Consider the following 26,261-nt stretch of genomic DNA (forward strand, 5'->3'; position numbering starts at 1 on the left):
ATAATAACATCTGATGTAACTCAATAATGCCATTTCAAATAATATGGTCTAATATAATCTAAAGCAGGGGTCTCAAACTCGTGGCCCGGGGGGCAATTGAGGCCCGCAGGATGATAATTTGTGGCCCCCTACTTGACATCAAAGTTTAGTGTTAGTGCGGCTTGCACGTTGTTGTCAAAAGCACATTTTTGCTGAGTGGCTTGCCACACTTTTTTATCACTTGTGACAGGGTAACCAGGTGTCCCGGTTTTGCCGGGACAGTCTCAATTTTGGGTTGCGTGTCCTGAGTCCCGACAAAAGCCAAAGGACGCTAAAATATCCCGGTTTCCACCATCCACCCTGAAATGTCCCCTGTTATCAGCGATTACATAGCCAACGTGATCTAATTATAGCCCGATCATTAGCTTAGATTGGGTGTGTTGTGCTCCTTTTTTCTGTGGAATACTTGTGATGTGGCCCAGCCTGACCCAGACTCTACCTCCGGTGGCCCCCAGGTAAGTTGAGTTTGAGACCCCTGATCTAAAGTAATCTAACCTATGCATTCAAGTGTAACCATAATGTAAAACGTTTGAATAATCATGCCGTTGTTAAATACAGCAGAGAGATAATCATTCTGATGACCTTATTAGAGAGGCACGCAATCTGTGTTTAACAATTGCAACAGACCAATACTTACACAAGACGATACACAGCAATACAGACCTACCGGATTTATAGCAGGGGAACAAAACCAGAGGCATAGGAATAACAATTGGGCTGATCAATTGGCCCGGCCTTCCAGCCCACGGCCCAGTGCGGCCCTTGGGGGGAGAGAGGGGGGGATTGGTAGAGGTGGGGGAGGTGGCAAAACATATAGCCAGCCTCTCCGCTCTCCTCTTCGACTGTTTCAAGCTTCCACCCTCCAGTGGTAAATCCTTCCAGGGAGACTGATGGCTAGCATTACGTTTAAAGCCGCCAGCACTTTCTGAGAGAGGGGGTCAGATAAGGGCTGACAGAGGGGAGGGAGGGGTAAGGGAGAGAGGGAGCTTGAAAATGGGAGTGGTGGATCCCTCAGGCACAAAGCTATGTTATTTACCATGGAAACAGGAAAGAGAGAGGAGGAGGGGGGGGGGGTAGTCTTTCCCGATCCCAGCCTTCCAACAAGTGTTTTCGGCTGACACGGGGCGTTTGTCGTCCGTGTTAGGTCGTGTGTGTGTGTGTGCGTGTTTGTGTGGGTGTGTGTGCGCCGGTTCCTCATGACACGCAAGAAAGCGAGTGTGCTTGCGAACGTGTGAGAGAAAGTCTGCGCAAGATGCATAGTTGAACAAAATAAAGCCACATTTGATGCTGACTTAAAACACGAGGGTTCAAAAAGGAGTGCGTTGCACGGCCTCTGTACTTTGACATGCCAGTATTTGGCTTCAGCCCCTCACTGCTCTCTCCATCTCACTGCTCTCTCCCTCTGCCTTTGACTGCTCTCCCCCTCTCAGTGCTCTCTCACTCTCCCTTTGACTGCTCTCACCCTCTCACTGCTCTCTCCCTCTCACTGCTCTCTCCCTCTGCCGTTGCCTGCTCTCTCCCTCTCCCCCTCTGCCTCAGACATGCTCTTCCCCTCTATTTTCTCCCTCTATATCCGCATACCTACATTTTAAAAATGTATGCTACAAATATAGCCATTGCTAACATAAACAGCCTTGAATGTTAGGTAATATCAACTTTTGGTCAAAATGGGGGGAAAAATGCTCACAAACATTCATGTATATCCAGGGTTTATGACACACTTATCCACATCTAATTAAAGGCCAAGACGGAAACTTAAGAGGGATAGATCATTTTAACAATATGGTATATGGCTGATTGTAATTGGAGATGTGCATAGATATTTTTACTCATTTTTGCTCAAGTTCATGCGGGTGTCTCATCTGTGCAGTGGTGCTTACCATACACACACACAAACACATCTGTGCACACACACACACACACACACACACACACACACACACACACACACACACACACAAGCCGTTAAGACATTTCCACCGAGAGCAGTAATGACATATTTTCAGAGAACGCTGGCTTCTGGATGCACCGGGCCAAGAGAGAGGGGCTGGAGACAGCAACGCAAAATAACATAGAGAGAGAGAGAGAGAGAGAGAGAGAGAGAGAGAGAGTGTGAAGAAAGCTGAGAGAATGCACCGATGCAAACTATCCGGGTAGATAATTAATCCGGTGATGGCTGCTGAAATGACAGAGTGAAGCAGAGCCTAAAAGCCAGGCACAGTGAGTCGTAATTAGAAACCCATTCCCAACCTTTATACCGCTAATTAATTCAAACAATGTGCAGAGCAGAGCTTGTGCTATACGCCACAAACAGGCGGAGCCGGGATAGCATAGCAACATGGGTCAAGTAGCAACCCACACACATCGGCCTAAGGGGTGATAGGGACACACTTGGCCCAGATAACTTTTAAGTAACGCTTTCCGAAATTAACCCAGTTTGTAACCAAGAATTGCGGAGAAATGTCATGTAGTTTAATGTAACATTGCCTTAATGTAAAGGGTGAAACTATAAGAATGAAACAATGTACTCTTCTTCATACTGCAAGGCATGCTCAACAGGTTTAAGTCAGAGTGGGGCGTTTCACTGTGGATGTGCAATCCTCCATCTTTGTGGCACAAATATCAGTAAAAACATGGTAGGTAGGTACACATGTAAATTATAGACATAGATGTATGCTTATTTGTGATGTGTAGCCTTGCACCAACGCCAAGTGGGCAAAGCCAATTCTCAGTGGTTTTTATAAATAGAAAATACTAGGTAACTGTGTGTTACCATTGATGTAATCTGATACAACTTAATGGCACCTTAATGACAGGGGTAGAGACACCGCAGAGAGTTTGCCATGTTATTCCAGCTCATATCTCCTCAGTTCATCTAGGCACAGTCTTCAGTTCTGGGATATGACTCAGCCTTAAGATGACTCAGCCAAAGCCTGTGATTCACACACTGGTGTCTTCCGTTTTTTGTATTTATCACATGCAAACTTATAATTAAATGTCCCCCTTTAGGATCCTGCTGTGTTTCAGACAGACGGATTTGCTGGGAGACAATGGTCCTTTTCTAACACCAACCCTGAAACAAAGTCTCTGTCGTGTCCATGGTTTTAAAGTATAAGTGGTAGCGAGCGGCGGTGGGAGAGAAGAACAGCGAGCCCAGGAGGGATCTGTGTGGTAATAAAAGTTAAGGTTCCAAACTTTTAGAAAGAACGCCCGGTATTCTATGTTTAAGTAAAGGTAATTAGAAATGTGTCAAAGTCTTGGCGGACCTCATTGAGGATGAACCAACCAAGATGTCTGCAATGAACCACCAGCTCCCAGCCATTCCCAGGCTGAACACTCAGGAGTATCCGTACAATCCACTGTGGATAGGAACCGGGTTCCAGGCCCTAGATTGCCATCATCAACCACACTGATCCCGGGATATGGGTTACTCTAGCGGTGAGGGTCTTTGAATCCCAGATGAACAGGTTCACAGTCTACCCTGTAGGCGCCCTAAGGAGAGCAGAACAGGCCTCAGCCCTGTCTGACAAATAACCATTCATTGTAGGGTGCTTTGGATAAAGGTGTCTGCTTAATGGCGATATAATCGTAGTTGATTATTGATTGCCTTGGCATAGGATCCAACTCCCTTGGCAGGTGACAAGGAAGAAAGCAAACAGACAAGGCAATATGGACGAGGTCGGTACGACCTGAATGCAGGACATCCTACTAAAACCCCATCTACCGGCATGCGTGTAGCATGATCGCTCGTAGCACAGCATAGCAAACAGCATCCAAAGGTATTGGATCTACATTGCAGACACAGCAGAATCACATGCGAACATATGTGTTTACACTGAGGCATGGTGGGAGACACACGTAGGTCGAGCACAGTGGCCTTTGGGTGGACGACTAGAAAAGTTCGGTTCCATTACGCGGGGGAAACCTGTGCCTGCACTGTCTGAGGCGGTACGGTGGTCTCAGGAGGATACAGCCGTGCTTGCACTATATCCGACCTCCTGCCTGCACGGTGTGCATCTGTATGCAGTGTGCCGCCGCAGGGTTGGGAGGCACCAGCGGGGTTATTATCCTCGTTTCTTTGTAATGGAGCGCGCCGCGGCCCGCTCAACAAATCCTCTACCTGCGTGAGTTTTCCGACCTGGCCTTAAGAATGTCAGCACAGTGGGTCAGAAGTTCATCGGACGAGGGGGGGCCATGGAGGTTATGCTTTGGTTCACCTCAGGTTCCTCTAGGTTAGGATGGTATTTCTACTTTAGTGCTGACCACAAAACACCTCTTCCAAAACATGTCGTTTAGGAATGGTTTTCCACAACCATAATCTCCTCCCTAAATGTTCCTACAACACAAGTTCAACGTTCATAAAAAGTAACATGAGTATGACATGTTGATAACAAGCAAGTACCATTATCGTCACATGTTATGAGTATAACATGGTATTTGAACCCGTTGATAACAAGCAAGTACCATTATCGTAACATGCTATGATTATAACATGTTGATAACAAGCCTCAAGGCTAGAATAGCAAGATCTTTGAAGAAACAGGGGAGTATATGGGGACGTTATGTTGTGGATGGGTCGTTGTGATAAAAACACTGGGATGTCGAGCAAGGACAGAACCCCACAATGAACGGGAACCTTCTAGTGTAGACCTTTTAGTTGCATTAACACCCCACTCTGATGAGGCCTGACTCCTCCTACATCCACGCAAACAACAGCAGCAGCAGCGGCGGCGGTACCCCCTCACCTTGGCCTTCCCCGTGCTCTGCAGGATGTGCACCAGCGCACAGGCCATCTCCTCCTTGTTCTTCACGCTGATGCCGGGCTCCAGCACCGAGCACAGCAGCATGTAGTTGTTGGTGGTGTACTCGGCAAACTCCTTGTACATCTCCATGGGCAGGATGTTCATGCTCTGGTAGCGCGCCTTGATGCGGATCATGGGCCCCGAGGCGCCCTTGCCCTTGGCCGGGTTGGGCACGCTCACCGGGTACCACTTCTCCACGAACTGGCGGCCGGTGACGGCGGCGGTGGGGATGACCACCAGGCCCACATAGTTGTTCTTGTCCTTCTTCTTCTTCTTCTCCGTGTCCTTGTAGAGGTGCGCCGTGACGCTGCGCACCGCCGGCAGGTTGTTGAACTCAAAGTGCTCGCCCCAGAACACGTTGTCCGTCTTCAGCTTGCAGGTGGTGCGGGCGTACAGGGCGTCGTCCAGGAACAGCTCGCAGAAGTACTTCTTCTTGGCCGGTAGGTCCTTGGCCTCGATGATCCACAGGCGCAGCAGGTTCTCCACCCGGCGGCTGTTGTCCTGCAGGGCGGAGGACAAAGAGCGAGGACGTGGGTAAGATGGGAGACCAAGACGTTGTTGGGTCAGTGTTGTGTGTTTGTGTGTGCATGCATGTGCGTGTGTATGTATACAGGTCTGCATGTGTCTGTGAGTGTGCGTGTATGTGTGTGTGTGTGTGTGCGTGTATGTGTGTGTGTGTGTGTGTGTGTGTGTGTGTGTGTGTGTGTGTGTGTGTGTGTGTGTGTGTGTGTGTGTCTTTTTGTGTACGTGCACAAGAGTCTGCCCATCGAATATATACTGCTTTCCTTCTTTGTGTATATAATCGTTTTCATTAAATACAACAAACAACAAAGTCCTTCTTCAGGCCAATTCAAAATCCTTCCATATTTATCATTCTTAAAATCCATCTAGACAATCATATTTTTGGAAACATAAAAGCCCCTCAAGATAAACATCAAGTACGGTAATAGCATTTTTATTTTGAGTGATAACATATATTTTTTATATTGCATCGCGACCAAATACCTACACTTTTTTGCACATTATATATATGCTATACCATTACAAAACAGTTGCACCTGTAAACCCTACCTTTTCACGGCCGCCATAGCTTGTTGTTCAGAAACATTATTTTATCACCTGTCTAAATAATAAAGAGCCCATTCGCCCACGCCTTAATCACCACAGAGACTATTTCCCTCTCCAGACCAATTTGGTCTGGATAGAGAAACAGCATGAGGATAACACAATCTGTGCTCAAGTGATAGCTGCAGTGGATAAAAGTTACATAGTGCAGGTGTAATTACCGCTAAGTATTTGTTATGGGGCACTAAAACATACCAGGTCAGAACCAGCATTTCAAAAAAATTGCTACTGAATCACTCCCTAATGCATTTTGTATGGCTACTTTAAGCAAACTAAGGCTAAATATTGCACATTAGTTACCTCCTGGCTAATAGGGTGCTAATGTTGCTGATGGAAATCTCGTGTGCTCTAATCTAGTACTGTTTATTACGATCTGTGAAGGAATCAGAAATGTGCGTATTTCCCCTTGTGTACTGAAGGGAGATAGTATGTCAACATCAACGACATGCCCTTTTACATCCTCACAACAGCCACAAATGACATTTCCAAAGTTCTCCAAGGAATTAATGTTCTTTATTATGTCTGAATGAAGAGGGAAGATCTTGTTTTGTCATATTCTCCTGACTGTGAACGGGTTGGTGTGATGAAGGAAAAAAAGGTGTCAAGCTCTAACTTCACATTTAAGTACTTATTATGTCTTCAGGTGTAGGGAGCGATAACAATGCATAGGGTCTTTCTAATAAACTCTTAAAGAGCCCCTACATTACCAAGTTGTTGATAAGCCATTACATGCCATTTCAAAATCAACCCTATAATGACACCCTCACAAATCAACCCTATAATGACATCACTCTTGGGCCTCTCTCTCTCTCTCTCTCTCTCTCTCTCTCTCTCTCTCTCTCTCTCTCTCTCTCTCTCTCTCTCTCTCTCTCTCTCTCTCTCTCTCTCTCTCTCTCTCAGGTCTGTTCTTACCTTGTTGGGGTGCACCGCTCTCCTCAGGTTCTCCATCCATTTGTCTCTCTCTGCGGACGACCGGCATGAGAAGCACTTGCTTCCCGTCGATGTGGTGACCTGCGGAGTGACGCAGGGCAACAGGTGGGTGACGCAAGGCGACAGGTGAGCTGTTGTTGTGTTGTGTTGTGTTTCTTTGTGCATGTAAATTTTTCCTTTCCCCGGTTGATATGATCACTAAAGCAGACCGAACATCGGGCATTAATTACACGCCGCAGTGCTGAGACGCCGGTGAAGGGATTCTGCTGCATTCTGAAGGATTTGGTGATGGAAACACGCAGACACGCACACAAGACATAAATAGACCACCCGACCCCCAGATTCTGCCTTTTCACTCTTTTTGTGGCGCCGTGCCACACAGCACCAGCCTGCCTGGTGTGTGTGCAAACAAGCTTTTGTTTATAATGAGGCCAAGAAATTGAGGCATTGAGGGGGAAGAAAAAAAATAAATGAAATTGTTATTCTGGAAGCTTCCGCTACTGCTGTGCCACAAGGATAAGAGGACAATGATGAAGAGAGATAGCTAAAGTTCGCAGAGAACAGATTCACTAACAGACACACGTACGCACGCACAGACCCGGAAGAAGTCGGCTGTTGACTTGGCAGCCTTAAAAAGGATGAATATATAACGTAATTGGAGGAGCAACAAACAGGCTGCAACGGTCTCCTGGGCAGATAAGTAGAGGAACACATGGGGACTGAGAGAGAGAGAGAGAGAGAGAGAGAGAGAGAGAGAGAGAGAGAGAGAGAGAGAGAGAGAGAGAGAGAGAGAGAGAGAGAGAGAGAGAGAGAGAGAGAGAGAGAGAGAGAGAGAGAGAGAGAGAGATAAAGAGAAGGAGAGAGAAGGAGAGCAACAGACCGAGAGACAGACATAACCATAACCATGAAGCCGTCGCAATCACTGTGTGACATCCAAGATATGAGAAAGGCTTCTTCTCGGTCTCATCGTATTCAGAAGAAACGCGGGGATATATTTAACCTGACAGTGTTGTGTTACTGTGTTGTGTCTGGTGCGGTCAGACTGAGACCAAACACAGCTTGTTGCTGCTTGCCCTGCTGGATATATTATATGTAGGTTGATCTCTTTCTAAAGTCATTTGTGAGCTGCTTTCCACCAAAGCACCCTACTGTGCTTGCAGAGGCAGGTCCTTCATGCCACAATGTGGAGCATTTCAACTTCCTGCTCCCAGCTTGAGATAACATGGACATATCAGTCATTGCTGATCGATTGTGATTTCCACGATTTAACCAAAAAATCATATTCTCTAACTGATAAAGTCTGCAAATAAATAATACTGGCTAGCCCATACCTCTCTCTTTGTATACAGGAATCGTACTAGCGACCCTCCTAAAGACTCCCCCCAAACCCCTCACACTTAACCCCTCCCCCTCACCCTAAACCCCTCACCCTAAACCCCTCCTACTCACTCTAAACCCCTCCCCTCAACCTAAACCCCTCCCCCAAACCCCTCTTACTCAATCTAAACCCCTCCCCCTCCCCCTAAACCCCTCCCACACACTCTAAACCCCTCTTACTCACCTACCCAGACAAACTATGCTAGGTCACGTACCACAGCTGCACAGCCAGTCAGCAGGGACAGAACTCTGATATTAGGTTTATAGAGCTCGAAGAGTCTCCCTTCTACTAACTGGGAGGGTCAATCTAAACCATTATGCCTTTAATGAACACTCAAGGGCTGACTCTTGCTCAACAAAGCCTGAAGGTGAGGGAAACTTGAAGGCCTGGGAGTATAAAGACTTTGCCACAGCCACGCAATCTTGCCCATCTAGAACAGGGAACTGAAGATGCAAATAGAGTGAAATATTGCGGTCAATGTTATGCCAGTGCACCAACCCCAATTTACATCCCAAACAAGCAACGCTATTTTAGGTGAAGCCCATGACACTCCTGCACGCATTGGTTATTTCAGTATGAGCAGGAACTATAGTGGGTAGGAAGTCCAACTCCTAGCCTAATAAGATTCAGGGTTTGCTCCCTGGTGTCTGGAGCCTAACAGTGGTTGTCCTTGAACAAGAAGCTAAACCCCTGCATGCTCCTTGATGACACCACCCAAACCCCCCTTTGATGAAGTGACCATAATGGCTGCTAAACGACCCAACAGCTCATGGTTTGGTGCTCACCTCGAAGCAGTAGTCCTGGCCGAGGATGCTGCTGTGCACGGGCTTGATGACCACCTGCTCCTCCATGCTGAGGTCCAACGCCTCCACGCCCCCGCTGGGGCAGAGCAAAGACTCGTGGGACCGAGACTCCTTCAGCCTCGTCATCAGATGAGATCTGGAGGGGGGAGAGAGGGAGACAGAGACACATTAGCTGTGTCCGAAATCGTTCCCTATCAAGGATATTGTGCACTATATGAGGTGGTCGCCATTTTGTAGTGGTGTTCGAATTCTCAGTGGTTAATTGAATTCACTATATAGTTGACAATACAATACCGAAAATTTGAGTGACCGTACGATGTTCCCTACATGTTACTCCCGTAAACCACGATGCAACGCGGCCGTGTTTTCCAAACGTCAGTTTACCGACGCAAATGACGTTTAGAAATGTTTAGCGTGGTGTCCGAAGTCTCGTTTGTTCGTTCCCTATATAGTTCACAATATCATAAACACTAAATAGGGAATAGTGAGTGAGTGAATAGGGAACGATTTCGAACACAGCTAATGAGTCACGGCTCACAGACAGGGCCTGGAGGGGGTAGCGGAGAGAGGGACAGACAGAGGGTGAGGCAGACAGAGGGACAGACAGAGAGAGGGACAGACAGAGGGAGGGCAAGATGGACAGAGAGACAGAGAGAACGAACAAATGAGAGGGAGAAAAAGAGTAGGAGAGAGAGAGAGAGAGAGAGAGAGAGAGAGAGAGAGAGAGAGAGAGAGAGAGAGAGAGAGAGACATTGAGTCACCCTCACAAGCACAGGGTTGGAGAAGGTGATGCAGCGAGAGAGAGAGAGAGAGAGAGACAGACACACACACACACACACACACCCACGTAGAGAGCAAACATATGTGCTGCATTAGCAGTGCCGATGCGTGCGGAGCATGACAGGGAATGTGTGAGAACCACGGAGAGAGGGAGAGCCGTGGCCCGGTGGGTCTCATGCTCTCCTCCACTCTCCTCTCTCCTGACGGGGGACTCAGGTCAGGGGGAGATAGAGGGGACGGAGGGAGAGGGGAAAGGAGAGAGGGAGGGGGGGGAGAGAGAGGGGGGGAGGAGCGAGAGGGGGAAGGAGTAGAGCTCAGAGCATGACGGACAAGCCCCACTACCATATTAGCACATATCCGCAGACACAGCGGCAAAATGATGCTCCATGACTTGCTCTAGGGAAAGATCAGCCATTTCTTAAGGAGGAATATCTTGCAGACGTGCAAGTGATAAACCGGTGTCCGAATGATCCACCGTTCCAAAATCCAGTTATGTCCAAAACCAAACTACAGAACTGACCTTTAGGTCAGACCATTCAATCGACAATGTAGATATAATAGGTGTAAGCATGTCGATTGCTTATTCTGAGAATATACATCTATATATTATCTTTCCAAGAATGTTATGCGAACAAATGTGATTGTAAGATGCCTAGCAAAAAGTATCCCCCTACTGTCGTCTATTATTACACATCCTATCATTAGATATAATGTAGCCTTAGATAACAAAACTCACGCCTTGGTTAATCAGCATCCCAGATTTAAGTGAACTTTTGACCTTGACTGACTAAGCTCTGCCGTTGGACACAAAAACAACCCGGTGCAACCAAATAAATGTATAATGTCCTGTTTGTAACGGAAGGTTCCTTATTGAGTTAAATAATATTTGCTCGCTACAGTCCTGCCCATTTTGCTCTTCTTCATATTGTGGGCGTTGCAAAACACGTCCATTATATATTCAGCCATTCACGTGGTTGACTCTGGGCGATGAAGAAGACGAAGAGGGGGTAGATGGAGGATCTCCAAGTAGGCTAAACAGGCTACAGAAGGATGCAAATAGCAGTCACTTAACCGCATAAACATTAGCAGAGCCTACACTGGCTCAACCACCAAAACAGAGGGTCAATTAGCATTGTAATGAGGGAGAATATTCCCTTAATAATGCCCTTTGTGGAGGATCTACATATTAATCCTATGTGTCTGTGCATGTGTACTTAATGCTCTGTGGACACACAAATTAAAAACATTCCAGGGAGAAGGCAGCAGCCATAATGCCAGATTAGTGACTGCAGGCTGCGTCTCCGGTATAGTAAACCAGTTCTGTTTAAAAGGAGCTCATCACAGTGTGACGCGGGCCGTGGCCTGATTTTAGCTCCCCCTTATCTTTGTAAATCCCCCTCTACTGCCGTTTACACCCACTAAAGATGCGTGAGTAGTCACACAAAAGATCTCCAGGGAAAACTTAGCATGTATGAATGGGAGCTTCAGGAGATTCTAACCTATTACAAAGCACAGCTGTTGGAGTTGTGAGCGCTGCTCCCTGATTGGCTGGCTGGCTACCGGGCAGAACAGTAAAAGGAAGCCGGAGAAGAGAGACAGGTATTATTGCCAGGGAGGGCAAGTGTCGTTTGAAATGGATACAGTTTATGAAAGTGTTACGTTTTTTAAATGCCTGTTCACATAAACGGAACCAGATGCTTGGGCTTCAATGTCGAGGAGGATCGGCACAACAAGGCACCACGACTAGGAGCTGTTTGTACCCATAATAATAATAATAATAATAATATATTTAATTTGTAGAGCACTTTACATTCAGAAATCTCAAAGTGCTACAGAGTTTAAGAGAGAGGAAAAAAAATAAAACGGGTTGTTTAAACATATAATGCATAAACAGTAAAAGGGAAATTAGCAAAAGGCTTTTTTAAAAAGATAAGTCTTAAGTTTTTTTAACTCCCATCTCTTCAATAGGTGCGGTCAGGTTCATCAGTTTCTAGACCCTGCCGGGTTTGACACATGTTACTATAGCAAGGGAATGCTTTAAATACCACGTCTCTTATATAGGGTTACAGTGGAACAAATGCTGTGCACAGAGTAGGGATGTCAGTTTCCGTTAATTTTGCTTTCGATAGACCGACGCTCGGTAACTAACCAGTTAAGAAAAAAACGCAAAGTGATGTGAAATGCAAGAAAGGGGCGCTTTCATTTTAGTTTGACGCTCCATCAGATCTTCGTTGCAAAAGAGAATGCGTATAAAGGTTGATAAATAAATAATAAATTAACTATAGAATTGTCATTTCGTTAATTAATATGCAAAAAATAAACCGAATGACAAAATTTTGGAACTGCATGGTGGTCAAAATTACTGGTGCTCCGCTCCGGCGCTTCTGTTAATGCGTCAAGGTATCGATTTTTAAAAGCTTTATTAAAAGTACAACTGCATTTAACTAATCAACAAAACAACATATTATTTAGCATTTCGATTTGGCAATTGGCACATCACTTTGCAGCATATAACATCTTTGGCTGCGAGCCATCCTCGGACATGGCACCGGCCCGGGTGCCATGTCCGAGGATGTGGTACAGCATATTGCTAGTAATACTACTAAACTGAAGAGTAGCATCACACCATTTACATTTGACCTCATTGTCTTTCTGGAGGAAATGGTCCCACACCGAGCTTTGTTTAGCGCGCTTCATTTTTTACCTCAGACTGCTAGCTAGCGAAGCCGTGTATCTGCAACGTGTATATGCAAATTAACCTATAAACCGACAAGCGCAACCGGTCAAAAATATTTTCGGCGGTTAACCGGGTAACGGTTAACTGTTGACACCCTTAGCACCAAGGTAAGCTTTGAAGGAAAAACTCTTGGACACCGGAAACTTCTTAAGAGACTCACAAAAATGGAGGAGTCAATCACAAAGAAATCTGTGCATTAAAATGGAGGCAAAATGCAATTCATTTCTTCAGAATTGTATGCAGTGGTGGATACGGATTATTTCGATTTTCTTTAAATGCTTGGAAACACCAACTGACAAAGAGCAACAAGGCTATCTTTAAAGCACAGATAGCAACCCTAATGAGACAGCCCTTTAGCCTGGCTCTTGACAGTACATAAAAGGCTTTTCTATGGACAAAACTAAGAAGTTTAAGCAACGCATTTTCGTTATTTTCCCTTATCTTCATTCTTTCTCGATATCGATCAAACAAAAGATAATTTGTGGGGATTGTAAAGGGAATGAGCATGTGCAGGGGGTGAATACATGAATAGCAAATGTGCCAAACAAATTGTATTCTGTTGCACCCTCTTATTCATGCGATGAGCCACCTTGTAACAGCGGTAACCCCAGACGGTGTCGGCCCTGTCGATGCTCCTTGGCTTTTAGTCAACGTTGATACGGTCCAATGCAGGCCTCCGTCAGATCTGCTGTGCCATGCTACCAAACGCTCAGCCTCAGATAACAAGCACTGCAAACGACTCCCTCTGCAGTCCGCCTCTCTCCCTCTGACTCCACCACCACCACCACCACCTTCCCACAACACCATCCATCCGCAGCGGCTATCTTCCTTTGTCCTACGCAAACCTTCATTATGCCTCCCCCCTCCCTCCTCATTCTGCACTCTTTCAATCCCTCCTTTCCCTCTCCTGTGGTCTCACTAGGGGGTATAGTTTACACGGGTCGATTATCACCCTTCCCTGTTCCTTCACCCCTTTCACTCTACACTTAATCACTAATCCTCCTGCTGCTGGCTTTGTTCCTTCAATGTAAAAGAGGCCTGGGTCCAGCTCCAACACGAGGCCTTAGCAATTCACAGAGTTTGGATGGTGAGACGGACCAGAGGAAATAAAACATTGATATAGGATACCGTAGCGGGCAGTGACAGATTGAGGATGATGACCGCATTCATTGCTGAACATGTTTGCATTGGCTTTGGGTAATTTATTTGATCCAAAGGTTCACCTGTTTTAGGTTTAAAAAACTCCAGATTCAAGATGCCATTGGGTTAGTGGGATTGGTTCCAAACCAACTGTGTCTGTGTCTGTTAATAAATCCCAATCAGTCATGAATGAGAAGGCAGATTCGCATAATCGGCGATTTGCATGAAACCACAACCAAAAACCAGCCTCTGCACTCCCAATGCCATATATTCAGAGCTCAGAATCGCAAAATGGAGAGAAAAAGAGATGATTTCATGGAAACAAAGAAAGAAGTGTTGAACGAATGAGGAGCAAAAAAAGAGTAACATAATTAAATAATCCCTACTAAATTTAATTATGGTCTTTACACTGGGAATGGAATGGAATTAGAGTGCATCGGTATGGAATTCATAATCATGTGTTTTGTCGTTCTTCCGGTCGATTATCAATGCACAATTGCACATAACATAGCATTCAACAGGTGGTACTTCCTTTGAATGGGACCCTAAACATTATTTCTTTGCATACTCTTAGAGTAGGCTGAATCATGTACCATGACGCATCTAGTCTGGGTAAACATACTGGGTAAAGAAATCGACACAGTCACACACACACACACACACACACACACACACACACACACACACACACACACACACACTCAGTGACATGGACGTTGCCCGCTCACTCTGGCTGTATAAAGCAGTAATGTGATAGCGCCGGCTCCCCCTCTTAATCCTATCAATACAGACTGAGAAGTAGCCACACACTGTATAACCTTGCCAGGGCCTGCTCAATAGAAAGCTGATTGAGACCCAGGGGAGAGTCGAGAGGGGAAATTGATGGGTTCTTCTGAGTGAGTCTGGACCACGCCTCACAGGAACCAAAGCAACAGCTCTGGTCTTATGGATCCCGGGGAGTTTATCTGATCCTCACTCTCGGATTACATGTGATTTCAGTGCTCATCCCTCCCTGTTATCGAGGCGTCCGAGGCGCCCGGACTGGATAACCTCCTGCAACGCTGTGTGTTGGTCGAACATGGACCGATAACATGGATCCGGACAGGCTAGGGGTGGATGTAAAGCAACTGCCAATGAACACAACTCTGCAAACAAGTACAACGCCTGCTCTTAATCACTTGTTTGAAATCAGATGAGCTGCCAATTCAAAATCAAAACCGTAACCCCGGGACCGGGGTTACGTCGCCAAATTCCAGGAATTAGGGTTTGAGGTTAAAATAAATTGTAGGGGTTTTATTTTGTCCTCAAGCCTAGAGGGATCTGTCGACAGAATAAAGGATTTATTTCAGTGTCATAATCTCACTGCAAAAAAGCCTTGCTTTGAACAACATAATTTATTGCTGGCCTTAATGTCATGATATAATACAAATCAAAGACGATAAAAGATAACATTTAAAAGCACGGTCATGCTATTTTATTAAGATACCAATAAAATATACAAGTGAAAATGTATATGAGAATATGCAAAAAGATACATTTCGCCAAAAATAAATTGCCTTCTTGCTATCCTATGCCATTTTGTCACACTCACAATGGATAAGCTATCATAAGAGCATTTCTGGGCTTGAGTGAAATGTTTAAAAATAAACAAACCGTATAAGTCAGAACAAATCATAGCCAAAACAGCAACACTAAATCATTAGTCTTAGCAACGTTAATGCTAAGAAGCTCGACTTACCGACCCAAAGAACGTGACTTATTTGCTAACAGCCAGAGTATTATGCATGTTTACTGGCCCCAGGTATCACCGCTGTTAAGCATAATTATGTTTTGTTTTTCTTAAGATTTTTCATAGGGAAATTAGGGACCAGTTCCACATTTGATATGGGATAAAGCCAGTGTCAAATCAAGGCTCAAGGCTTAGGACTGCCAACAAATCGGTCGACTATCTGACCTTCTAATTTATTGGTTGCCGTATGCATTTTGACACGGTCGGTCGTATTTTAATATCGGCTAAGGCAGGCTTCTAATGAAGTTCGATAAGATCGGCAGCGATTTATACAACACACCAGGCCAATGTGCCCTGTTCTAGTCGGACTGGAGAGAGTCAGATATGAAGAGTTTGGCATGGTAGCAACGCTAGGAACTAATGATGTGTTCCGACTAGGGATGGGCATAATTAATCGATGCTCGATAATTGATCGTTAAGAAATGCGTCGATCAATTTATATTGTTATCGATCAAAAGGACGTTGTGTTGCATACTGTGAGTCTTGAAGCATTTAATTGAATATAACCCTGCCGACTGGTGGAAAGTGAATGGAAGAAGGTTCCCCAGGCTGTCAAAGTTAGCGCGACAATACCTCTGCATCCCCGCAACTTCGGTCCCGTCAGAGCGGGTGTTTTCTGCTGCTGGACTGACAGTTACAAGGCTGCGTTCGCGTCTGACCCCCGAGCATGTTAACATGCTTATATTCCTAAACAAAAATATGTAGGCTGGAGTTACTGTATGCTATGGACAGTAGGGACAGTCACCACCGTATGTGAGTCGCTCTTTTCTTTCTTAATGTGTTGACTCTCGCTCCGCTTGGTGCCTCTTGGAGTCGTTACATTTTGCCAAAACTGTGATATTTTAGCAACAAGTCCAGCCTTATATATGTTCAATAAGGTATTGCTTTTAGATAGACTAGTTCATGCAATTGTTTGTAAATGGGTGGCTCATCTTTTTGTTGCGAGCCTTTTCCGCGCGCCGGCTGCAGGCATTATATGTCGGCCTTTTCCCCCCCTTTTTTTTCATAACAGTTATACAGTTTAATGCCCACTTTTAGCCTACTGCCTTTGTTTGATTATTGTTGTCCGATAAGTTCGCTACTTATTGTAATTGGAATAGGCTACAGATTTAGTCTTGTTGAATCGTTTCCAAACCTTTAAGAGCGCCTGTAGGCGCATTGTTCGGACTTTACGAGCGCCGCATAGGCCTATAACCTATAATGCCTGTATTTATTATTTTAAAACTGTTAAACAGTTGTAGGTCTTCAAGTTAACTGTATTGTATTAATTTTGGCCCATACATTATTGTTGGAATAAAGATTTCATTGATAAAAACATTAGAAAAAAAACATAGAAAAAAGTTAATGATTAATCGATAATTGATCGATAACTCTAGCGATGCTCGATCAAGAAAATTTCTTCAAATGCCCATCCCTAGTTCCGACCGATGCGCTACTAGACAATAAACATCATCACGACAACATCGCAGAGGCGACAAAAACAAACACCATTTGCACAAAGTAATTAGCCAGGCCAGCCAGCAGGCCGGGCAAACATGTGATGGTTCACTTGTGTGAACCTCAATGAACCACCAACAAACCTACAGTTCTTCTTCCCTGGCTTTGGCTTGGTTGCTCAGCAGGATGCTGAGACCACATCCGAAAATGACAAGGCCGACCAATCAACTGCCGCGGTGCGAGTCTGTAACTGATCACTCGTTTGCTACCTGCATTTCAACGCCTATTGCCTTAAACTGTGTGTGTGAATTAATGAGGGTTTGGTAATCAGGCTAGCGCTGTCAAAGGCGTGTTAGAATGTTTTTGCAACACATCACATCTCTTCTCCCTGTCTCTGGATCGCAAGACATCCCGGTTTTCTGTTTACCCTGAATAATGTTGTTTCCTTTTTTACTTGTGTGTGCGCACGCACACCAGCCATCAATCAATTGGCACAGCGATGGGTTTTTGCTTTGGGAAAAAGACAGTTGGCTAACAAAGGGGAAGGGAGTGGATAATATGCTGCATGGAAAACAGCATCTGTCTTGTCTTGGGGCGAGAGACAAGACTGAACAGTGGTCAAAAGTAAAATGAAAGAGAGGGCGGTGTGTATGTATGTGGACGTGTGAGGGTTTGTGTGTGTAGGTGGGGGGATGTGGGGAGATTTGTGCATGTCCTGTCAGAATCTAGTGATGTGGAACAGAGAGACGTGTGTGTTTGTGTGTATGTGTGTATGAGAGTGTGTGTGCGTGTGTGTGTGTGTGTGTGTGTGTGTGTGTGTGTGTGTGTGTGTGTGTGTGTGTGTGTGTGTGTGTGTGTGTGTGTGTGTGTGTGTGTGTGTGTGTGTGTGTGTGTGTATCTGTGTCTGTGTCTGTGTCTGTGTCTGTGTGTGTCTGTGTAGCAGCCGCAGCAGCAGTACTGCTGACATGTGGAAATGGGCCTGGGAGACCAAACGCTGGCCTGTCAATCCCACTCTGCGAGAACATCCCACCAACAACCAAAAAGCTGCATTCTACAATCTAATCCAGAGACCCTGCATAGAGCCTGTCGTCTGGGGAGCGGAACAGCAGAGGAGATGAGGAGAAGGAGGAGCGGCAGATCGCCTCCTCCCTCGTCTCTTCCACATGACTCGAGGGGAGGACGATAGACAGAACCAGCCATAGACAGAATCCCTTAGTCATAACTGACGGGGGTATAACAAGCCCGAGGGACAAAGACGAGACTAAACTGTATTCCAGAGAGAGGGGGTGGCAGCAAGGGCACGGCTCAAGACTGTAGGCTACAGCCGAGTTGCTCGCATACGCTCTGGCGTTTACTCCTTGGGTTTAGGGGTGCTGAGTGTTATCACAGACACCATAGTTGGACGTGCCACCGCTGGGGAGATTTTATTCGGACCGTCCCCACCGTGATCTTGTTTTTGTTTTATAATTACCTTTATTTATCCAAACAAGAAGTGTTCACAATAATATGGCGGCCATGTTCTAGGGTTGTCGCTAGGATGTTGTTCTCCACGAGGCCCTCCCCCTAGTCAGTGGCGGCCATTAAAATAAGAGGTTGTGGGAAGGTGGGTGGTAATAATAAAGAAGGGTTTTAATGATGAACTTATTGAGCAACTATTCCAATGTTTAATCAAAGGCAAAAGATAGCAAAAAGCTCAACCTCGTTATGAAACAGGTTGGTTATTGAATAAACAGGATAAAACTGGTATGACGCTCTTTCCTGCATGTTAAGCTTTCTCTTTGGAGCTGAATAGCACTAGACCTGCCATGCTATTTGATAAACTTGCCAATTGTCCTTCGAAACTTTCAAGCAACCAAACCCATCAGCCGTACCAGAATCAGATCCGCAAGACCCCACATTTGTTTCAACTAATTGAACTGCTATAGAAATTAAAAGGAAAAAACAATAAAAAACCTGGTTCTGTATTTTAGTTCTGGTCTTCCGCGGTGTCGTGCCAAAAAGGAATCGTCCGCCAAAACCAGTCCGTCTACACCATAGACATAAGCTCCTTTAATCAAACAGTCATAGCGGACAAACCTGCCTTATGTCCTTGGTGAGCAAGGTGTATCTCTGTGAAACTGAAATGCTGCCTGTAACTAGCCACAATTGTGGCCAATAAAGTGTTTGCAGTTCATTGCCTAAACAGGCATGACATCTCCTTGATAACAGGGCGTACTAGTATTGCTCACTATGCTTTTGTGTTTGGTATATCTAGAGTCCTTCTTTAGTAGTTAACATGATTCGTGGATGGGTTATCTATTTTCAAATAATCCCTGCAATTATCCTTATGACTGCATGATACTACCTGCTCTGTGTCCTTGATTGAACTGTTTAGTGCTTTCCTAACATATTGTTGGGAAATGGGTTCTGTATACTGAGTTGAGTCGTTAGAGTTTCAGCAGAAAACATTTTCTGCAACAACCTTTTGTATTTCATGTTCCACAAGGCCCACTCACTCAAATCGAGCAAAAGAACAAGGGGTTACGAAAAAATGAAGATATGCATATTTCTCACCATGCTTCACACAAGTTAATGAAATAATTTCCACATGCGGCTCTGGCCATTAGCAGCCGGCGGCCACCTTGCTGATTATGGACAGCGCCCCGGTCCCCTTCAGCCTGGCTGGCTCCAGCCTTAATGTACGCAAGACAAAGGAGCGCTTACGTTAGCCAGAGAGAGAGAGAGAGAGAGAGAGAGAGAGAGAGAGAGAGAGAGAGAGAGAGAGAGAGAGAGAGAGAGAGAGAGAGAGAGAGAGAGAAATTAAGAGTGAGCGAAAGAGAATAAAGAGTTCGAGCGAGAGATGGAGAAGGAGAGGCTAAAGACAAGTTGTTCCATTGTGAGCTATTTTCATGGTCAATAAAATAATATAAATAAGAATGAAGCTCTGCTAGAGTGTAGAGACTTTCTAAAGTGCAGTCGAGAAAAAATACATTGGCTCAATGTATTTAGACACAAACAAACAGGAGACCACAAAGATAACAATCTGTTACATTAGGTAGCTTTGAACTCAGCAATCAAATAACATAAACACACACGCACACACACACACACACACACACACACACACACACACACACACACACGCACACACACACACACACGCACACACACACACACACACACACACACACACACACACACACACACACACACACACACGTGTTGTGGGATTATCTATTGAATGACACACTTGAATGTTAGGAATTGGTGTATACAGCAGAGAGAGCATCATGGGAAATCAGTGAACTGAGGTCAGGTAGGTGAGTTGCAGCTGCAGGAAATGCCAAAGACACAGACACACAAACACACCCGATGACAAACACATGGACGCAGACTGTTAGGATACAGTAGGAGAGCTAAACGGGGAAATAATTCAGTGGAACATTTTCCACACAAAGTTATCTGTGGAATCCTAACCGAGCAGCTGGCCATTTAAACAACTAATGGGAGGAAAACACCACATGCGCAGCTGCGACATCACAGTTCATCACAGTCAACTAGAGTCATTTGTTTAAGACTAGTTGTCTGCTATACTAGAGTACAAGAGGCTTGTTAGCTGTTACCAGGCGGCCTGTTGATAAGGTACAGAATACTGGATAGCAATGTGGTATAGCCATTTAATTATTATTCTTTAATTAATGAAATGGTTTTGTTTGGGGTGTTTGTGTGTCTGTGTCTGTGTCTGTGTCTGTGTGTGTGTGTGTGTGTGTGTGTGTGTGTGTGTGTGTGTGTGTGTGTGTGTGTGTGTGTGTGTGTGTGTGTGTGTGTGTGTGTGTGTGTGTGTGTGTACATGTGGTTGCTGTGAAGCTATACACTAATTCTCAAAAAGAGGCCAGGACTCAAACATTGATGACAACTGTAGTGAAAATAATACAGCCCAATGGGTTCAGAGGGTCAGACTAACTAGTAAGTCTTAATGACCAGCCCGGGTCAGGGGTGAAACTCACAGGGCAGAATTGCAACCTCTCTCTAATGTTTTTTTAACAGTGTGAATGACCAGCCCACATGGAACAACAATAGCCTGTTTTGTTTCATATATAAGGGGAGAGGGATTAGTACAGCCATAGCAACACAGTCTATCCCTTCAGGATGGTAGAAGGAACTCTCTCTTTACACCGACTTATTTGAAACATGACATTTTAAACACCTTTCTGCTCACATGCACACATGCGGTTGCCTCCAACACAGCACTGTGACGTCCTACATTTTAATCAAGAGCAATAAGCGCACCCATTTGATCATTGCTCACATTCAGCACAATGTAGACGAACACAAAAATATTGTGGTATTTTCTGTTTGAGCTGTTCGACAACACAATGTATGAAAAGCTCTCATTTTATGATTATCAGATAGTGGTACTGTACACACGTCTTCAGTCATAGACCACCATTCCTTTAGTGTCGGGAAGTCCGAAACAGGAAGCTGGAGTTTAGACAGGAAGTGAGGCCTGTGACCCATTAAACCCTAGAAGGGTGAGGAAATGAATGAACTACAACAGAAAAGAAAAAACGATCAGTTTTCATCGTATAATCATTGCTCTAAACCATAATGGAGTCTCTAAAACGTAAGGTCACAGTGACTGCCGGCCTTTTGCAAACATAATGCATGCGCTCGGACCGTCCCAGCAGAAGATGCTTATATTCAGTGTCAGGGGCGGGCATGCATCAGTAACAGGACTCTGAATAACGACCCGGCTCAGCAATGCAGCAAGGAACCCACAGGGCAGGCACTTTGACCTCTCAGATGAGGAGGATGGAGAATTACTCTGATGTTATTCAGATAACTATGATGTAGCGACTTGTCCACAAGAATACTAAACTACATGCTAGAATAGGCTGCTCGCACACAAATATAGACCCTACAGGTGTAGACAAATGAAAGGTTTAGCATGAATTAGCACCTTTTGTATTATTCATTTGTCTTCCTTGATATCTCTGGTACTGTTGGTTCGCTTACCTCAGAGCTACAGGGAAATTAAGGGAATAACACAATAAGCAACATTATTTTCTGAACGAAAGAAACACTGCCACCGGATCCGTCCATAGTTTCATGAAGCTGAGGAAACTGTATGCTTAAGGAGTTATTGCTTTAAACTATCGCAGCAAAGTGCTCAGACATTGAGGCTGCATACTTCATATCAGACCGTTCAGCATCAGGCTTAAACATGAAATGAATCACCAGAAGAAGGCATGCATTTGTGCAGCGAGCTGAGGCAGAGCTCCAGAAAAGGTTGTTTCAATCAGTAACACCCCTCCCACGGTGAGGAGACAGCCTGGTGGAGAGTGATCAAAAGATGAAACAACATGACTATCATAACTATACTACACTGCACTACAACACTACATTGCAGTGTATTGACACCCCAAACGCAGCCCTGAGAACCTCCTTCAAATAAACTAAAGTTAAATAATAACAGATTTAAGCGTTAACAACGCATTGTTTACAGGTCATCCCCCTCTTTATGGTGGAAAGAGATCAAAGAATGAAGTAACATGATTAGGCCTATACTGACAATACTATGCACCACAACACGACATTGTAGTGTATTGAGACCCCAAACAAACTCGGCCAAACAAACTAAAGGCAAACAATAATAATACAAATAATAATAATGGATGTATACGTGTTAACAACGCATTGTTTACAGGTCACCCCCCTCTTGATGACAGTGCACGGTGTCAAAACCCGCACACACGCACGCACACGCACACGCACACGCACACACACACACACACACACACACACACACACACACACACACACACACACACACACACACACTCAAATGGTTTTCCAAACCCATCATGAGCCCCGGGCCCCAGTCTGCATATCTCCAGTTCAGGTCCGGACCTGTCCCAGTGTCCCGCTGCCTCCAGTTTGTCAACAACTTAGCTTTACTTTTCATGATGTTGTTACCGACCGACGCAGGCACCGAGCCGCGCTAGGACGGCGTAGAATCGCACCAACAACCCCGATAGAGTCGAAGTAAGCTACATCAGTATTCAGTACGAGGATCCTGGATACTTTAAGTTGTTCGGAGACAGCGGTTAGCTTAATCCCGACGCCGTTAGCAGTGCAGCTGTGCTCACCATGAGGAGAACCATAAGCAAACCGAGAATATAAAACTTACGATCTAGAGAAGATGTGAAACATCCTTCCACGGAGCCTTCTCGAACCACCGGGTCCCCAAAACGCTCGACTTCAACGTCGATCGCATTCCTTACAAGTGGCTAATAGTTGCCGCTACGCTTCTTCTCCTTCGGCTCCCGACTATTCCTGAGTCTCTGGGAATGTGTGGTGGAGCCTCCAGCTACACGCTGCTCCCAGAGGATGTCTGGCTTCTGGAACACACCCCTCTGGCTCACTCTCTCCCTGTCTCTCTCCCCTCTCCTCCCCATTTCTCTCTCTCTCTCTCTCTCTCTCTCTCTCTCTCTCTCTCTCTCTCTCTCTCTCTCTCTCTCTCTCTCTCTCTCTCTCTCTCCTCCCCCTCCTCCCACCAACTCTCTCCCTCTCCCACCCCCTCCTCCCCCACCTCGCTCTATCTATCTCCAACCTCCACCCCCCATCTCTCTCTCGCCCCCTCCCCTCCTCCCCCCATCTCTCTCTCCCCCTCCCCTCCTCTCCTCCCCCATCTCTCTCACCCCCTCCTCCCCCATCTCTCTCTATCTCTCTCTCCCCCTCCAACCCCCATCTCTCTCTTGGCCCTCCCCTCCTCCCCCCATCTCTCTCTCCCCCTCCCCTCCTCTCCTCCCCCCATCGCTCGCTCTCTATTCCCCCCCCCCCTCCCCCATTTCTCATTCCCCAGTGTGATTTAAAGCGTCGGTCGCTGGGAACGAACAAGCTCAATCTGACTTTAGAGGCAACTTTGGAGAGCATCAGCAAAAGGGAGTTTACCACCAGGTTGTTGCAGTTCAGTGCATAGAGCCAAGGCTTGCAAGTAACCTGTGTCAACAAAATAATGTTTGAGGATGCAATAGGCTGACATTTTCAAATGATGTAAGGCCATATTCCAATTCCTAAACATCTGAAAACATCCAATAAATATGGTAAAAACAGGGACACTAAGTGGGGAGAAACAGATAAACACAGTAACCCACCAGATTACTCATACACCCTATTCTCATAGTCACACACAATAATTCAGGAAGTCAATCCTAACTCCACCCTTTCTCCATGCCCTGTGTTCAGAAACAATGGTTTAGCTCCACATGCCCCATTCTGTGGGAAAAGGCTTTAGGACCTTGGCTGGACTAGAAGGAAACGGAAGGCACAAACGAGGCAGAGAGAGAGTGAGAGAGAGAGAGAGAGAGAGAGAGAGAGAGAGAGAGAGAGAGAGAGAGAGAGAGAGAGAGAGAGAGAGAGAGAGAGAGAGAGAGAGAGAGAGAGAGAGAGAGAGAGAGAGAGAGAGAGAGAGAGAGAGAGAGAGAGAGAGAGAAGGGGAAATGATGGAACCCAGTTATAAAGAGAAGCATTGCCAGATGTATCCCATGGCTTGTTTGCCACTGTGCTGAACAGACCCTGCATTGGTTTAAAAAAGCAACAATCCTGAACAGAGATCCAAAGACCAAGTCCAGAGTACACCAGCTCAGATACAGCCAACCACTGGGCTATATACCCAATCAGCTGGTGGTGAGAGGATCGGCCAGCCACTTCAGAAGGCAGGCTCAGATGCTTGTGTTGACAATGAACCGCCAGCCCTGCTGTCAGGATCTTGAGAGGGATAATTACATGACATGTGTAGTGTACCCCCTAGGGGTTGATAATAGACATTGTGTGCGTGTGTGTGTGTGTGGGTGTGTGTGTGTGTGTGTGCATATGAGGATGGAACAACTGCATTTTGCACCCTTATATGACTTTACAGATCGCAATTTCATCAAAACATAATTAAAATAAGTAAATCCTAAAGGTAAAAGAGTTTCATAAAAATCTCACCGTTAAACATGCGGTTGGTGCGTTCTGTCTGATCTGCTCACTAGGCAAGGGGGGAAACAAACAGTTGCTTCCTCCACAGGTGCACCGCTGCTCTGAACAATACACAGAGGGACAGTCATAGCAACCTGGGGAACAACCTCGAAGGACAGGGCAGGAGGGAGGGGGAGTAGGGAGTGCTCGCTATGTAAGGACAAACCTTAGGCAATGCTGTAGATTACGATTGTGTGCGTGAGTGTGTGTTTGTGTGTATGTGTGTGTCTCTCTCTCTCTCTCTCTCTTATCGAGAGTAAACAGACTTGTGGGCCTTAGTGTTTTTGAGACGGCCTGTCTGGGTAAAGGTTAACTACAAAGCCAAGAAGTCAGAGACTAAACACTCTAGGGACTTCCTCATTCTTTCCTGCTGCTGCTGCGTGTTCAGGGATAATATCATACCTTACGGCGCTGTAAGCAAGGGTGTGTGTGTTTGTGTGACCTGGTCTGTTCTGAATTGCAAAGAATCACAATTGAGCAAGGGCTGCCTCTATTTATAGAAATTCTTTGGCGAATCAATGTTGTAGCAGAGAACAGCCGTATCCTCGAGGCCCGGCGTCACCATCTCCCCGAATGCCATTCCTTAACAATTTTGTAATTTATGTCGAAAACTATTTTGAACAACAGCTTACTGTCAAGGGTAGAGTGAAACATGGACACAAGGCCAAATCAAACATACATTTACTTATCTTATATTCTGAGAGAGCATTTGTGTGTTACTTTGAATAAAGGTGTGCGTTTGTGTCTGTGTGTGTGTGTGTGTGTGTGTGTGTATGTGTGTGTTTGTTCCCGTGTGTGTTTTTGTTAATTAGTGTGTGTGTGTGTGTGTGTATGCGTTTGTGTCAGTATGAATAAGTGTGAGTGTGTGTGTGTGTGTGTGTGTTTGTGTCAGTGTGAATAAGTGAGTGTGCGTGTATGTGTGGTCGCGCAACTGAATGTGTTTGCATGTGCATAATAACCGCTGGGTGAAACCGAATATGAAAATGCATATAGATGTGTCAAGGAAAACAGTTGCATCTTGCAACCCAAGATGCAACTGTTGGTGGATCAGGGCAGGGAATCCGAGCCGAACGAGATGTTGGGTGGGGACGCACGCGTAGACGCTACCACAACCATCGCTACAGCGGAGAGGGTCAGCAGCTGACCAGTAGCTTCCACTCTGAGTGTAGAGGGTAGCAGTCCGTCTGTAATGGCCTACGGAGGCCCCACCGCTAAAATATTAGCCCCCACACTAAACAGTAGCCTGTGCTGTAGCAGAATACAGTCTGACTGAGGAGCACAGCAACATAGATGCCAAAAT

At 45.6% G+C, this 26,261-nt stretch overlaps 1 protein-coding gene across 2 annotated transcripts in view; it reads right to left on the reverse strand.

Annotated features, from left to right (window-relative positions):
- The window catches only part of dab2ipb (DAB2 interacting protein b), a 51,775-nt gene extending 26,048 nt beyond the window's left edge, over positions 1-25,727 (reverse strand). Inside the window, exons 1-4 of one of the 2 annotated variants that reach the window (XM_056589644.1) lie at positions 24,932-25,727; positions 9,060-9,213; positions 6,879-6,977; positions 4,785-5,342 (exon numbers count right to left, since the gene is read on the reverse strand). In XM_056589644.1, the coding sequence (XP_056445619.1) occupies positions 4,785-5,342; positions 6,879-6,977; positions 9,060-9,203 (801 nt within the window). In that variant the 5' untranslated portion in view covers positions 9,204-9,213; positions 24,932-25,727. Of the gene's footprint in view, positions 1-4,784; positions 5,343-6,878; positions 6,978-9,059; positions 9,214-23,129; positions 23,357-24,931 lie in introns of those variants that run through there. The other variant, XM_056589643.1, reaches the window with a different exon arrangement.
- Positions 25,728-26,261: the final 534 nt, after the last annotated feature.

Source organism: Gadus chalcogrammus, chromosome 4 (assembly GCF_026213295.1).
Source record: "Gadus chalcogrammus isolate NIFS_2021 chromosome 4, NIFS_Gcha_1.0, whole genome shotgun sequence".
NCBI lineage: Eukaryota > Metazoa > Chordata > Actinopteri > Gadiformes > Gadidae > Gadus > Gadus chalcogrammus.